Here is a 12,271-nt window from a genome sequence, read left to right as displayed (position 1 = left end):
TGGCAACTTTTTGTGCAAAGAAACTGAATTTATGGGGAAAATGAAGAATGTTATATGGTCTTCAAATATAGAGGCTGCTGAGTTTGAGGAAGGGTGGAAATCAGTTATAAAAGAATTCAAGTTAGAAGATAATCGTTAGCTGACAGATATGTATGATATGAGAGAGTCGTGGATCCCTGCATATTTTCGTGATAAACCAATGTATGGACTAATTCGGACGACATCGAGATCTGAAAGTGAAAACTTTTTTTTCAGTCATTTTCATCAAAGTGGCAGTAGTTTGTGTCAGTTTTACATTCAATTTGAAAGTGCAATGGATAAGCAGCGGTCAGAAACAAAAAGGTTGAATCACGAGTGTAGATCTGGAAAACCCGCTCTAGTTTCAAAACTCTATCTTGAAGATGATGCTTCTGAGTTGTACACTCGTTCACTTATTTATAAAGTGCAGGAAGAGATCTTGGCAGCTCGTGATGACATGCGAATTCAAAGTATCGGGCCAGAAACAAATGGCATTTTAACTTATGAAATGAAGGATGTTAAAATGAAAGATGTTCTGTTTCAGGTAATCTTAGTGTATTTGTAATTTCTTAGTAGTCCTATTTTGGTGATATCATGTATCTTTTTTCTATGGTGAGTATTCCTATTTTTCTAATCTTATTCAATTACCTGTTAATTTTTATAGGTAAAAGTCAATAAGAGCCATGCTAATTGCTCTTGTAAGAAGTTTCTTCTGTGCGGCCTTTTATGTAGGCACGCATTCTATGCACTTAATCACTTTGAAGTGGTGAAGATACCTAGGCGGCTTGTTCTTAATCGCTGGATGAAGAATGCTGAAAATAAGGCTATGTTGAAAATGTTTGGTGTAACCGATGATTTGGAAATCATGGAGCCGTCTCAAAAGAATTGACAAACTTGTGGTTTAATTTTAATAAATGTGTGACTAAAGCAGGAAATGACCTTGATAAACTCAAGCAGGTTAATAAGTCAATCCAAGGCTTAGATTCTGAACTTGGTGATGCGAGTGGTGGATTTACAAAGCAAGATTTTATGGCGAACTTGATAGGCAAAAGGCCTACTGGAGACATTAGTATCCAGCCTCCATTGCAATGTAAAAACAAAGGTTTTGGTTTGAAAAGGATTGTTGGTGAAAGGGAGAAAGCAATAAATCAAGTCAAGAAAAAGGCCAGGAAGTGCAAATTATGCTCCTCAACTTTCCATGACCAAAGGACATACTCTACCAAGAAGAAAGTTGCATAAAGGTGATGTTAAAGTGTTTTTGGTCTCTGAAGATGTATATACTAGTACTAGTCAATTCTATAATGTTTTCATCTGATTTTTTCAAAATACTTGGATGTTGAGTTAGAATCTTTAATTCATATGTATGTGGTGATTTTGCTTCCATGTGTGGTGATTTTGCTTCCAAATAAGTGACCCACTCTTACTTATAAAGTAAAAAATAAAATTTCACATTTTATGATTCAGTTGATTTTATTTATGCTGTAGTGGTGATTTTGCTTCTATGTGTGGTGATTTTGCTTCCAAATAAGTGACCCACTCTTACTTATAAAGTAAAAAATAAAATTTCACATTCCCTAGTGGTGATTTTATTTATGCTCCAGTGGTGATTTTTACATTCCCCAACTGGTGATTATATTTTTCTTTTCATCCTTTTGAACTTTTCTTAAACTTTATTTGTTAATGATGTCTTTATCTTTTGTTTCCATTTAATCCAACCAATTTCAATTCTCAGTCGTATTTATTGCATCTTCCTATCTTCTTTCATTAGAACCTTTGCTACTTATTTTAATTTAATATTTTTTTGATTAACCTGGTACACTACCAATTTCCAAATAAAATTTTCTTCCCACTGATGACTGGAAAATATATGAGAGATCTAAGTTATAAAAATTCCAAGGCAATGTATCACTAGATTAGTTAATAAGGAGTAACAGTTTTCAGCTGCTTTAGATATGATCCAAGCCAATACCGCGTTTCTTTTACATACATTTGAAAAAAGAATAAGAACTAAAGCTCATAACTGTTTCGGCATTTGCCAAAAAACTCCTGTTATATTCTTGATTTTATTGCCTACATAATCTTTTCAGTCTTCCTCGAATAAAACCCTTCCTTTGATCATCTTTTTCCCATTGACACGTTTGTTAGGCCGAAATTAATCACTATATGAATTAATATAGTGAACACAATCAATAACAGAATACTCAAATAAGAGAATTAACAAAGTAAACTCTTATTCACAAAACTCAGTAGGTTACAAAAACTCTCTTAGTGATTTATAACTTATCACTAAGAGCTGCTGGGTTACAAGAATAATGTTCTCGATGTTCTAACTCTTATAGAGTAAACCCTAATCTGTGTTTATATACACAGTTACATGATATCTACTGATTGATTTATAATTATCTGCTTCTTAAAATAATCTAATCAGTAGCTATCCTTCTGCTGTCCTGATTTGCACAATCTCCCTTGATCTTTGTCTTCCTTATTTAGCCAGATCCGCTCCTGAAAATCAGCCGCCTGCAAACTCTGATCATCGATAAACTCCGATCCAGCTGGCAGTCGTTAAACTCTGATTTCCAGCTAAACTCTGATATTTGCTTCTGCACACTAAACAAGTTAGATACCCGTGACATCATCAAATATGTAACAATCTCCCCCAATTTGTACATTAGACAGAATGAACAAGTTATATATATATATATATATATATATATATGTACTGATGATGTCAAAAACTATCAAGGACAAATGCATAAGATAATCAATTTACATAATTAATTACAACTTACAGAACCAGCAGAACTATCTATCAAATCAACCTATATCCATAGCTTTCTCTGACAAACTGGTTGATCAGATTTTCTTCCTTCAGCTTTAAGGTCTGTATCATCTGGGCTTTAACATTTCTGAGTTCTTCAGTTTCATCCCAAGTCTGATAGATAGCTGCTCTCAAGGCATTCACCTTGCTTCTTTCCATTGCTTCTCCCAGCTGAATCACCCTTGGTATGTCTGCATCATTGTTGTAACCCAAGATTCTGGTGTTTGCAATAGTCTCCATCACAGAGCTATTCTTCTCCATACATATTTCAGAACCATCATCTTGAGCTATCTTTGGAATGTATTCTTCATCAGACTTTATCCCATAGAATCTTCTTTTCTCATTAATAGTCCTCTTCATCAGATCAGACCATCTCTGAGTAGCTTCATTCTTGATTTCCAGCATATAGTGAAAGTGTTCAAGCTCTCTCAGAGATTTCAGCAATAGATCAGTTTCTGTGACTCTGTAAACTCTGCCAGACTCCAGAAATATAGCAATCTTCTCTTTATCTCCTGGGCCATCAATATGTATCCATGAGAATCTGCACTGATTCTACTTTATCTAAGTCCTTTTGAGTGACAGCTTCCCCCACTTTCTCAGTCAGAGGATAGGGATCTCTAAAGGTGGTTGCTGAACTTGTTTGAATTTTCTCCTTTCTGTGACCTAGACCAGTAGTATCATAAGCTTCCTTTCCTCTGGTTCCATGAGTTCTGATCCTGGTGAGCGTTGGGCTTTCCTTGTACAGACTTGTACCAAGGCTTCCAAAGAGACTCTTCTTTTTCTGATCTTGAGTTTTCTCAGAGTTTATCTTCAGCCAAGAGACTTTAGCATCTTCAGTCTTTTCTTCTGTTACTGGAGCTTTAACTTGAGCATTGTCAGAGGTTAAAATTATATCAGAGATTTGTTTCACTTCACCCATTCTTCTTCTGGTTAATCCAGCTTCTTCCTCTTCAATTTGATCAGAGACATCAGTGATTATATTTGCATTCCTGCTTAGCTTTATCATCCTCTGAGAAGGATTCTCTGATGCTATTCTGACAATTGATTTCTTGATCACAGGAGGAATAGGAGGAACTCCATCAACAGTTTTCTTTCCTTTGTCTTTTGAATCAGACTCAGATTGAGTTTGAGACCTGGTTCTTGGTCTGTTGATATCAGTGTAGTTTACCTCACTAATTACTATCCCTTTTTGCTTTGGATTCTTCTGCATCTGTGAGGGATCAATAACTTGTTTTTGTTCATCGGACTTTGTCTTGCTGATCTTCCTCTTCTCAGCAGCTAGTCTTTCTTCCTCAAGTCTGATGGCTTCTATGTCCACTCCTGGATTTTATTTTTCAAATATTTTCCTTGCTACAGCTTCATCAATAGCTTGCAAAGAAGGAGATTTGTAGAATAGGGTAGTTTCTCTGCCTCTGAACTTCAGAGTTTGACAGAACTTCTGAGATTCAGGATCTCCAGCTTCAATCAACTTATCTGATTCAGGAATCAGATCTTCTTTCTTCTTCTTCTCAACCTCAGAGTTCACAACTGCAAGTTCTTTAGATATATCATCAGAAATTCTGACTGCTTCACTTATGCTCTGAACTTGAGACATAACAGTCAACTCCATAGACTTGTGTTTTTGTTGAGAATCTCTGGGTCTATCAGAGTTTGCTTCCTTATTACTCCTTTCCTTCTCTTTGATTTGTAACAGCTTTAGCTGCTTGTCAGCCATCTCCCTATTACCTTCTTCATCACCATTTGGCCTTCTCTTTGTCATTTGCTGGTCAGATTTGCATTTGTCTTTAGATATTTTCTCCCCCTTTTTGACATCAGCAGAGGTAAGAAATTGAACCAGCTGAGCTACAGAGGAGCTCAAATCAGCCAGAGTATGCTGCATTGATGTTTGGGTGGCCTCAATAGAGGTCAGTCTGTCTTCCACAGATGGAGGTGGACCTCTGCACATTCTCTTGAAATATGACATTTGACATACTTTTCTCTGTGCAGAAATGGGATGTTGGATTGGAGAAGCATTAACTAGAGTAGGAGTAGATTCTCTGACTGGTGACAGTGTATGTACTAGAGAATCAATTCTAACTGGAGTTGATTCTCTGATTGGATCAGAGATTGGAGAAGCAGAAGCTAGAATTGGAACAGAGGTGACCTCCGTTGTATCATCATCATCATCATTGACAAATATACTCAGAGTATGAGATGCCAGAGCTTCTGTGGCTGCATCAGAAATTTCAGCTGTAGGAACCTCCTGAACAGGAGCTGCAACATTAGCCTCAGTTTGAATCAGAGAGTCTTGAATCAGTTGCAGTACAACCTCTATATGTGCATCTTCTGATTGGTTCGGAATATCAGGAGTTTTATCTGACACATGAGTATCAGCTGCATTAATGTCTTCATGTTGAATCAGAGATTCCTGATTCAACTTCAACCCTTCATCTGATTTGGCCACTGCTGGTTGATCATTAAATTCTGATGTTGATTCTGACATGTGAATGTCAGCTTCCAACGGTTCAAGTGGAACTGCAGAAATAGGTTCAATCATGACTGGCTCTGCACCTGAAGGTTGATCAGAGAATTGGATCAAGGCCTGTATGGGATCCTCTGACTGAGGTGTCTCAACAGTCAGGTCAGTTATATCAGTTGGCTTGATCTTCTTTCTCTTTTTCTTAGCTGGTGGAGGAGGTGGAGGTGCTTCATCAGAGTCAGAGTCTGATATTTTCTGCAAGAATCTTCTTTTTCTTGGAGGAGGAGATGGTTTACTTGGAGACTTTGAAGATCTGAGAACCCTTTTTGGTGAAGTTGTTTCAACTGGCCCTTTTTGGGAAGGACCAGAGGTTAAGGTTTGATCAGATTTTACAACTGGCCTTTGCTGAGAAGGATCAGAGGTTGGATGAGCATCTGGTTGAGCAGATGAAGAGGGAGGCTGTGGTATATTCTCATCAGAGAATAATGGTCCATACTTATCTGGCATAGCTACCCTTAACTTATCCTGTACTGTTACGGGAATAGCAAACACTGGTGCAGTGGGTTTCTTGCTATCCTTTTTAATGAGATCAGTAAACGCACGCTTAGTGATCTTAAAAGGTAACTCAGTACCAGAGTCAGGCAGGGGTACATTAGGAAGGCAATAGGAGAATATTAATTGACAGAAACGAGCAAAATAAACAATATTCTCATCTTCTGATTTTCTATCTCCAATAAATCTCAAAATATAAGGAGCCATATCAAACTTGAGATTATGAATAAGAGAGTACCCAATGTGTTGACTGAAAATAGGGATGGCATCAAAGTTGCTACATTTGTTGCCGAATGCCCTGGTGATGCAATCGTAGAAGAAGCTCCACTCCTTGCAGAGATGTGGACGCTTGAGCTCCCCCATTTTATCAGTGTTACCTGAATAGCCAAAGAATTGCATCATATCTTTGAGGGTCTGAGTGGAGAAAGAGCTGGAGAACTTGGAATGCTCTGGAAGATGAAGCGCCTTTCTAACTGTTTCAGGCGTTACCAAATACTCCTGACCCTCATAGGTACAGGTTAGCGAGGGGGATCCATGTTCACCTCCATCATTATATCTTGCCGAGCGCCAGAATGTGAGAATTTGAACAGGTGATAAAACTTCAGGCTGGGTCAGAGCATACATGAGATCACTGTGTGCAAGATAATCCTGAATGAGATGAAACTCACGTGGAGCATCATCATTGGATAGAAGGGCAGCATAGTTGTTGGTGACGAACTTGGCACCATCAGACTCGAAGGCTTTAGTAGACATTTTCTGTGAAAAATGCAAGAAATGTGTAGTGTAGGTGAGATGTTCGATGAAATGCACAAGTGAAAGTAAAGAATGGAGAACGTGTGAGAGAGAGCAGTAAAAATCGTGTGTAAAAAGTGAAAAACTTTTTAAAACGGATATATATATATATATATATGTATATACACGATTTACTGACTTAAAGAGGTAATGGGACACGTGGCATATGACTAACGGTAACAAAAGGAGATAGTGGAGAGGTAATAATTAACGAGGCGTGTAAACTTGTGTTTGCAGAACAAGTTCCGAGAAAATACAATTATTTACGGTGTTTTACTCCACTCAGGAATTCAAATGGATTTTGTACCGTTTGACAATTAAATCTAATATTCACCTGACCAAAAATCATTTATTTTAAACTCCGACTTTGATCAGATGTTTGACCATTGACCAGAGTTTAATTAAATGGCAGACTATTAGACAAATCAGAGATTGTTCATGAAATTTCGTACTGATGAGAGATAGACATTGAAAGTCTGAATAACAATTTTTCCTCAGAGTTTCCAAACGATTATTTGAATTTAATCAAAAATCACTCGATGTCATAAAATTTGTTAATCACAAATGCGGAGTGAAAGGTGTGTGTTAACATGATTCCTCTATTGTCACAGAGATTGACAAATTTCTTAAGAAGCATTAGAAAGAATCAGATTAATTGAAAATGTTTTAACCACCTCATAAGCCGAGTTTCTCATAATACGGATCAGAGTATAAGTTTTCTTCTCTTTTGTAAGACATTTATCTTTTGAAAGGAAACTTCTCATGGTAAGTGAGTCATAACCTTCATCAGATTTTTATTTCTCAGTGTATTTCTCCAGTAATCAGAGAATGCGAAAGGTCTCCAAGAAAAATACGATTTTTCTGATGCATTTTGCTTAATACCAGCAGTGCACTTGGATCTTTCCTTTCACAGAATTTATAAGATCTCAAAGGAGTACCTGAGATAACCCTTTTTTTTTTGAGAAGAAACACATTTTTGTTGATCCATATCTGAGACTTATCCACTCTTAGCTCATAAGGGGAGTAAAGCAAATTCTTCACTGAGTACATGTCTAATATTTAAGAAGTAAGGCAATCTAGGTAACAACTTTAAATCATGTTTTGTGTATCATAGATTTCCACATATGTAATATCACAAAAATCAGACTTTAGAGATGTTCATGACTTAATTCAAGTATTTGCAACATATTCTTCACAGGAAATTCTCTTATCAGTGAAAATTCATGTCATCAGAGTTTGTCAGGTCAGAGTATAAACATCAGAGTTTGTCAAATCAGAGCATAATCATCAGAGTTTAGATCAGAGAATAACAGATGCAGATGTAGATCAGGTATATAAAAGTGATTAATAACAGATATTTTATTACGAAATATAGCAGAGTTTAGAGAGGACCAGATATCATCCCTAATTCGTTTACAAGTCTTGTAAATGTTGCTTCAGCCAAAGGTTTGGTGAAGATATCTGCTAACTGCTGATCTGTTGGAACAAAGTGAAGTTCTACTGTTCCTTCCATCACATGTTCTCTGATGAAATGATATCTTATGCTGATGTGCTTGGTCATGGAATGCTGTACTGTATTTCCTGTCATGGCAATAGCACTTTGGTTATCACAGTAAATAGGGATTTGAGTAAGAGATAACCCATAGTCCAACAGTTGATTTTTCATCCATAAAATCTGAGCACAGCAGCTTCCTGCAGCAATATACTCTGCCTCTGCAGTAGATGTGGAAATTGATTTTTGTTTCTTGCTGAACCAAGACACCAGTCTTCCTCCAAGAAATTGACAACTCCCACTTGTGCTTTTTCTGTCTATTTTGCACCCTGCAAAATCTGCATCAGAGTAACCAATCAGTGTAAAGTCTGATTCTTTGGGATACCAGAGTCCCATCTCAACTGTACCCTTGAGGTATTTGAAAATCCTTTTGACTGTTATCAGATGTGGTTCTCTTGGATCTGCTTGAAATCTTGCACAGAGACATGTAGCAAACATGATATCAGGTCTACTAGCAGTTAGATATAGAAGTGAGCCTATCATACCTCTGTAGTTAATAATTTCTACTAGTGATCCAGTATTTTTATCTAACTTAGTGGCTGTTGCCATTGGAGTAGTGGCAGCTGAACTATCCTGCATACCAAATTTCATTAGCAGGTTTCTGGTGTACTTAGACTGATTAATGAAAATTCCCTCATCAGTCTGCTTAACTTGTAGTCCCAGAAAATAGCTCATCTCTCCCATCATGCTCATCTGATATCTAGATTGCATAAGCTTTGAGAATCTCTCACAGAGTTTAGGATTAGTAGATCCAAAAATGATATCATCTACATAAACTTGAACTAAAAGCAGGTCATTACCATGGTTGAGATAAAACAGAGTTTTGTCTATTGTACCTCTGTTGAATCCACTGTCCAAGAGAAATTGAGCCAGAGTTTCATACCATGCTCTTGGTGCTTGCTTTAGTCCATACAATGCCTTATCCAGTCTGTAGACATGATCTGGAAATTTTGTGTCTACAAAACCTGGAGGTTGTTCAACATATACTTCTTCCTCCAGCTCTCCATTTAGAAAGGCACTTTTCACATCCATTTGAAAAACCTTGAATTTCTTGTGTGCTGCATAGGCCAAGAAAATTCTGATTGCTTCTAATCTGGAAACTGGGGCAAAGGTCTCATCATAGTCAATTCCTTCTTGTTGAGAGTATCCCTTGGCTACCAGTTTGGCTTTATTTCTGGTGATTATTCCATCACTGTCTGTCTTGTTTCTGAACACCCATTTAATACCAACTATTGATCTGTTCTTTGGTCTTGGTACTAGTGTCCAGACTTTATTTCTTTCAAATTCATTTAACTCCTCCTACATTGCTGTTACCCAATCAGCATCCTTAAGAGCCTCTTCAACTTTCTTTGGTTCTGTCTGAGATAAAAATGAGTGAAATAAGCATTCATTTGTTGTTGCAGTTCTGGTTTGTACTCCGGCATCTGGATCTCCAATTATCAGATCTGGTGTGTGAGACTTTGTCCATTTCCTTTCATGTGGCAGTTGACTTCTGGAACTAGATCCTCCCCCATAATCCATGCTGTTTCTAGTGTCATTCTGATTCTCTGATGCCTCTCCCCCATTATTCATGTTATCTCCATGAGTATTCTGAGTTTCTGATGCTCCCCCTGAAGATGTGTTCTCATGATTCTCTGATGTAGAATGATCAGAGTTTGAGGAGTCAGTATCAGAGTTTGTGTTTACTGCTGAGTCTTCAACATTTTCATCCAGATTTTCATTGTGAAAGTGCTCCCCCTCAACATGTGCTTGAGGTTGGTGAGTTGGAGTGACATACTCTGATATGATCTCAGAGTCAGAGTTTATGGAGTCAGAGAATGCATCTTCATCTTCAAATCTCAGTTGCTCATGGTCATCCAAATCTTCCATTCCAGTAATTTTCTTGTCATCAAAGGATACATGAATGGATTCCATGACTACCTTTGTTCTCAGATTGTAAACTCTGAAGGCTTTTGTTGACAGAGGATAGCCAACAAAGATTCCTTCATCAGCTTTTAAATCAAATTTGGTCAACTGTTTAGGATGATTTTTCAGAACAAAGCATTTACATCCAAATATGTGGAAGTATTTGAGATTTGGTTTTCTGCCTTTGACCATCTCAAATGGAGTTTTCCCATGCTTATTTATCAGAGTTGCATTCTGTGTGAAACAAGCTGTTTGCACAGCTTCAGCCCAGAAGTAAGTTGGCAGTTTTGCCTCCTCCAACATGGTTCTAGCAGCTTCAATCAGAGTTCTGTTCTTTCGTTCCACAACACCATTTTGCTGAGGTGTTCCAGGTGCTGAAAATTCCTGCTTAATTCTATTTGCTTTATAGAACTCTTCCATCTTAGAATTCTTGAACTCAGTGCCATTATCACTTCTGATGATCTTGACTGCATCTTTGGAAATTTTGTCCAGTTGTCTGACATGCTCAATTAAAAGAGATGATGTCTCATCCTTGCTGCGTAGAAAATATACCCAAGTATATCTTGTAAATTCATCAACAATGACCAGAGTATATCTTTTCTTTGCAATGGACATTATATTTACTGGTCCAAAAAGATCAACATGAAGCAGATGATATGGCTCAAGAATTGAGAACTCAGTTTTACTTTTGAATGAGGATTTCCTCTGTTTTGCCTTCTGACAGGAGTCACAGAGTCCATCTGGAGTAAAAACTGATTTGGGAAGTCCTCTCACAAGATCTTTCTTCACTAACTCATTTATATTGTTGAAGTTCAGGTGAGATAGTTTCTTGTGCCGGTTCCAGCTTTCTTCAATACTAGCTCTGCCAAGTAGACCGATTGCAGAGCTTTCAGAGTTTAAAGAGAGCTTGGATTCATAGATATTTCCATGTCTATATCCTTTCAGAACAACTTTCCCAGTGCTTTTGCTAACCACTTCACAGTGTTCTTCAAAGAAATCAACATGATACCCTCTGTCACAGATTTGACTTATGCTGAGCAAATTGTGCTTAAGTCCTGAGACCAGAGCTACAGATTGAATGATGACATTTCCAAGATTGATATTGCCATATCCCAAAGTTTTCCCTATGTTGCCATCTCCATAAGAAACATTTGGGCCAGCCTTCTCCACAAAGTCTGTAGCAGGGCTTTATTTCCTGTCATGTGTCCTGAGCATCCACTGTCCAGAACTAGGATGTTTTTCCTGTTGCCCTGCAATCACATACACAACTAATGATTAGTTTTAAGGACCCAGACTTGCTTGGATCCTTTGTTCTTGTTAAGTTTGTTAACACTAGCAGCAGAAGATTTATCAGAGTTTAAATCAGAGTTTGTGCTATCAGACTTTTTAACAGAGTTTAAACCAGGAGAATCAATCTTTTTCTTCAAAGAAGGTTTCAATTCATAATAATTATAGTATAAACTATGGTATTCCTTACAAGTGTAGATGGAATGCCATAAACTACCACAATGAAAACAAGGATTTTCTGGTCTAAATCTAGTATTCCTAGTCTTAACTTCTGATTTGGGAGACATAGCATTTATGTCCTTATTCTTCCTGCAAAAAGAAGCAAGATGATTAGGATTACCACAATTATGACAAGTTTTCCTAGGAGCATTTAGAATAGGCATATAATTATTGCTTTTGTTTATTCCTACCTTCCCATTTCTATTTTTCCTAGGTTCCTTAATCCTGTTTTCTTTCTTAACCTCCTTGAGCTTATGCTTAAGTTGTTTCTGAGTCATTAAACTAATATTGACCTGTTTAGGTTTATCAGTCTTTGATTTGTCCTGAGCCTTTGATTCTGCAACAAATCTTACTGGAGCTACCTTAGGTCTCTCAATTTTAATGGTTTCTTGTTTTTGTGATTCAGCTTCATTTTTATCAGAGTATCCTAAACCTTTCTTCCAGTTTCCACTTTCTAAGATATTCTGAGTGGTCTTTCCTGAGTTAGTCCAAGTTCTGATTATCTCTCTTTCCTTAGCAAGTTCTGATTCAAGATAAGCAGTTTTCTTTAAGAGTTCATTTTTAACAAAAACAGAGTCATCTCTTTCCTTCTGAACTTCTAGCATCTGAACTAGTTCTTTCTCAAGATAATCATTCCTTTTCTTAACTTCTAAGATCTCAGATTTTAGTC

At 37.2% G+C, this 12,271-nt stretch overlaps 1 protein-coding gene across 1 annotated transcript; it reads left to right on the top strand.

The window, feature by feature from the left end:
- Positions 1–313: 313 nt before the first annotated feature.
- Positions 314–1,257, top strand: LOC108198217 (protein FAR1-RELATED SEQUENCE 5-like). Its single transcript, XM_017365981.2, has 3 exons — positions 314–562; positions 683–860; positions 950–1,257. Exons 1-3 carry the CDS (start codon positions 314–316, stop codon positions 1,255–1,257), a joined length of 735 nt encoding a protein of 244 aa, XP_017221470.2.
- Positions 1,258–12,271: the final 11,014 nt, after the last annotated feature.

This window comes from Daucus carota, chromosome 3 (assembly GCF_001625215.2).
Source record: "Daucus carota subsp. sativus chromosome 3, DH1 v3.0, whole genome shotgun sequence".
NCBI classification, from domain to species: domain Eukaryota; kingdom Viridiplantae; phylum Streptophyta; class Magnoliopsida; order Apiales; family Apiaceae; genus Daucus; species Daucus carota.
This window is presented reverse-complemented; position numbering and strand designations above follow the sequence as displayed.

Bases quoted from the DNA above. Each gene is read 5' to 3' on its own strand.
- LOC108198217 (XM_017365981.2), top strand. From the start codon at position 314: ATGGATAAGCAGCGGTCAGAAACAAAAAGGTTGAATCACGAGTGTAGA. The intron at 563-682 runs GTAATCTTAGTG...TAATTTTTATAG, and splicing joins TGAAAGATGTTCTGTTTCAG to GTAAAAGTCAATAAGAGCCA. The intron at 861-949 runs GTGTAACCGATG...TGACTAAAGCAG, and splicing joins GGCTATGTTGAAAATGTTTG to GAAATGACCTTGATAAACTC.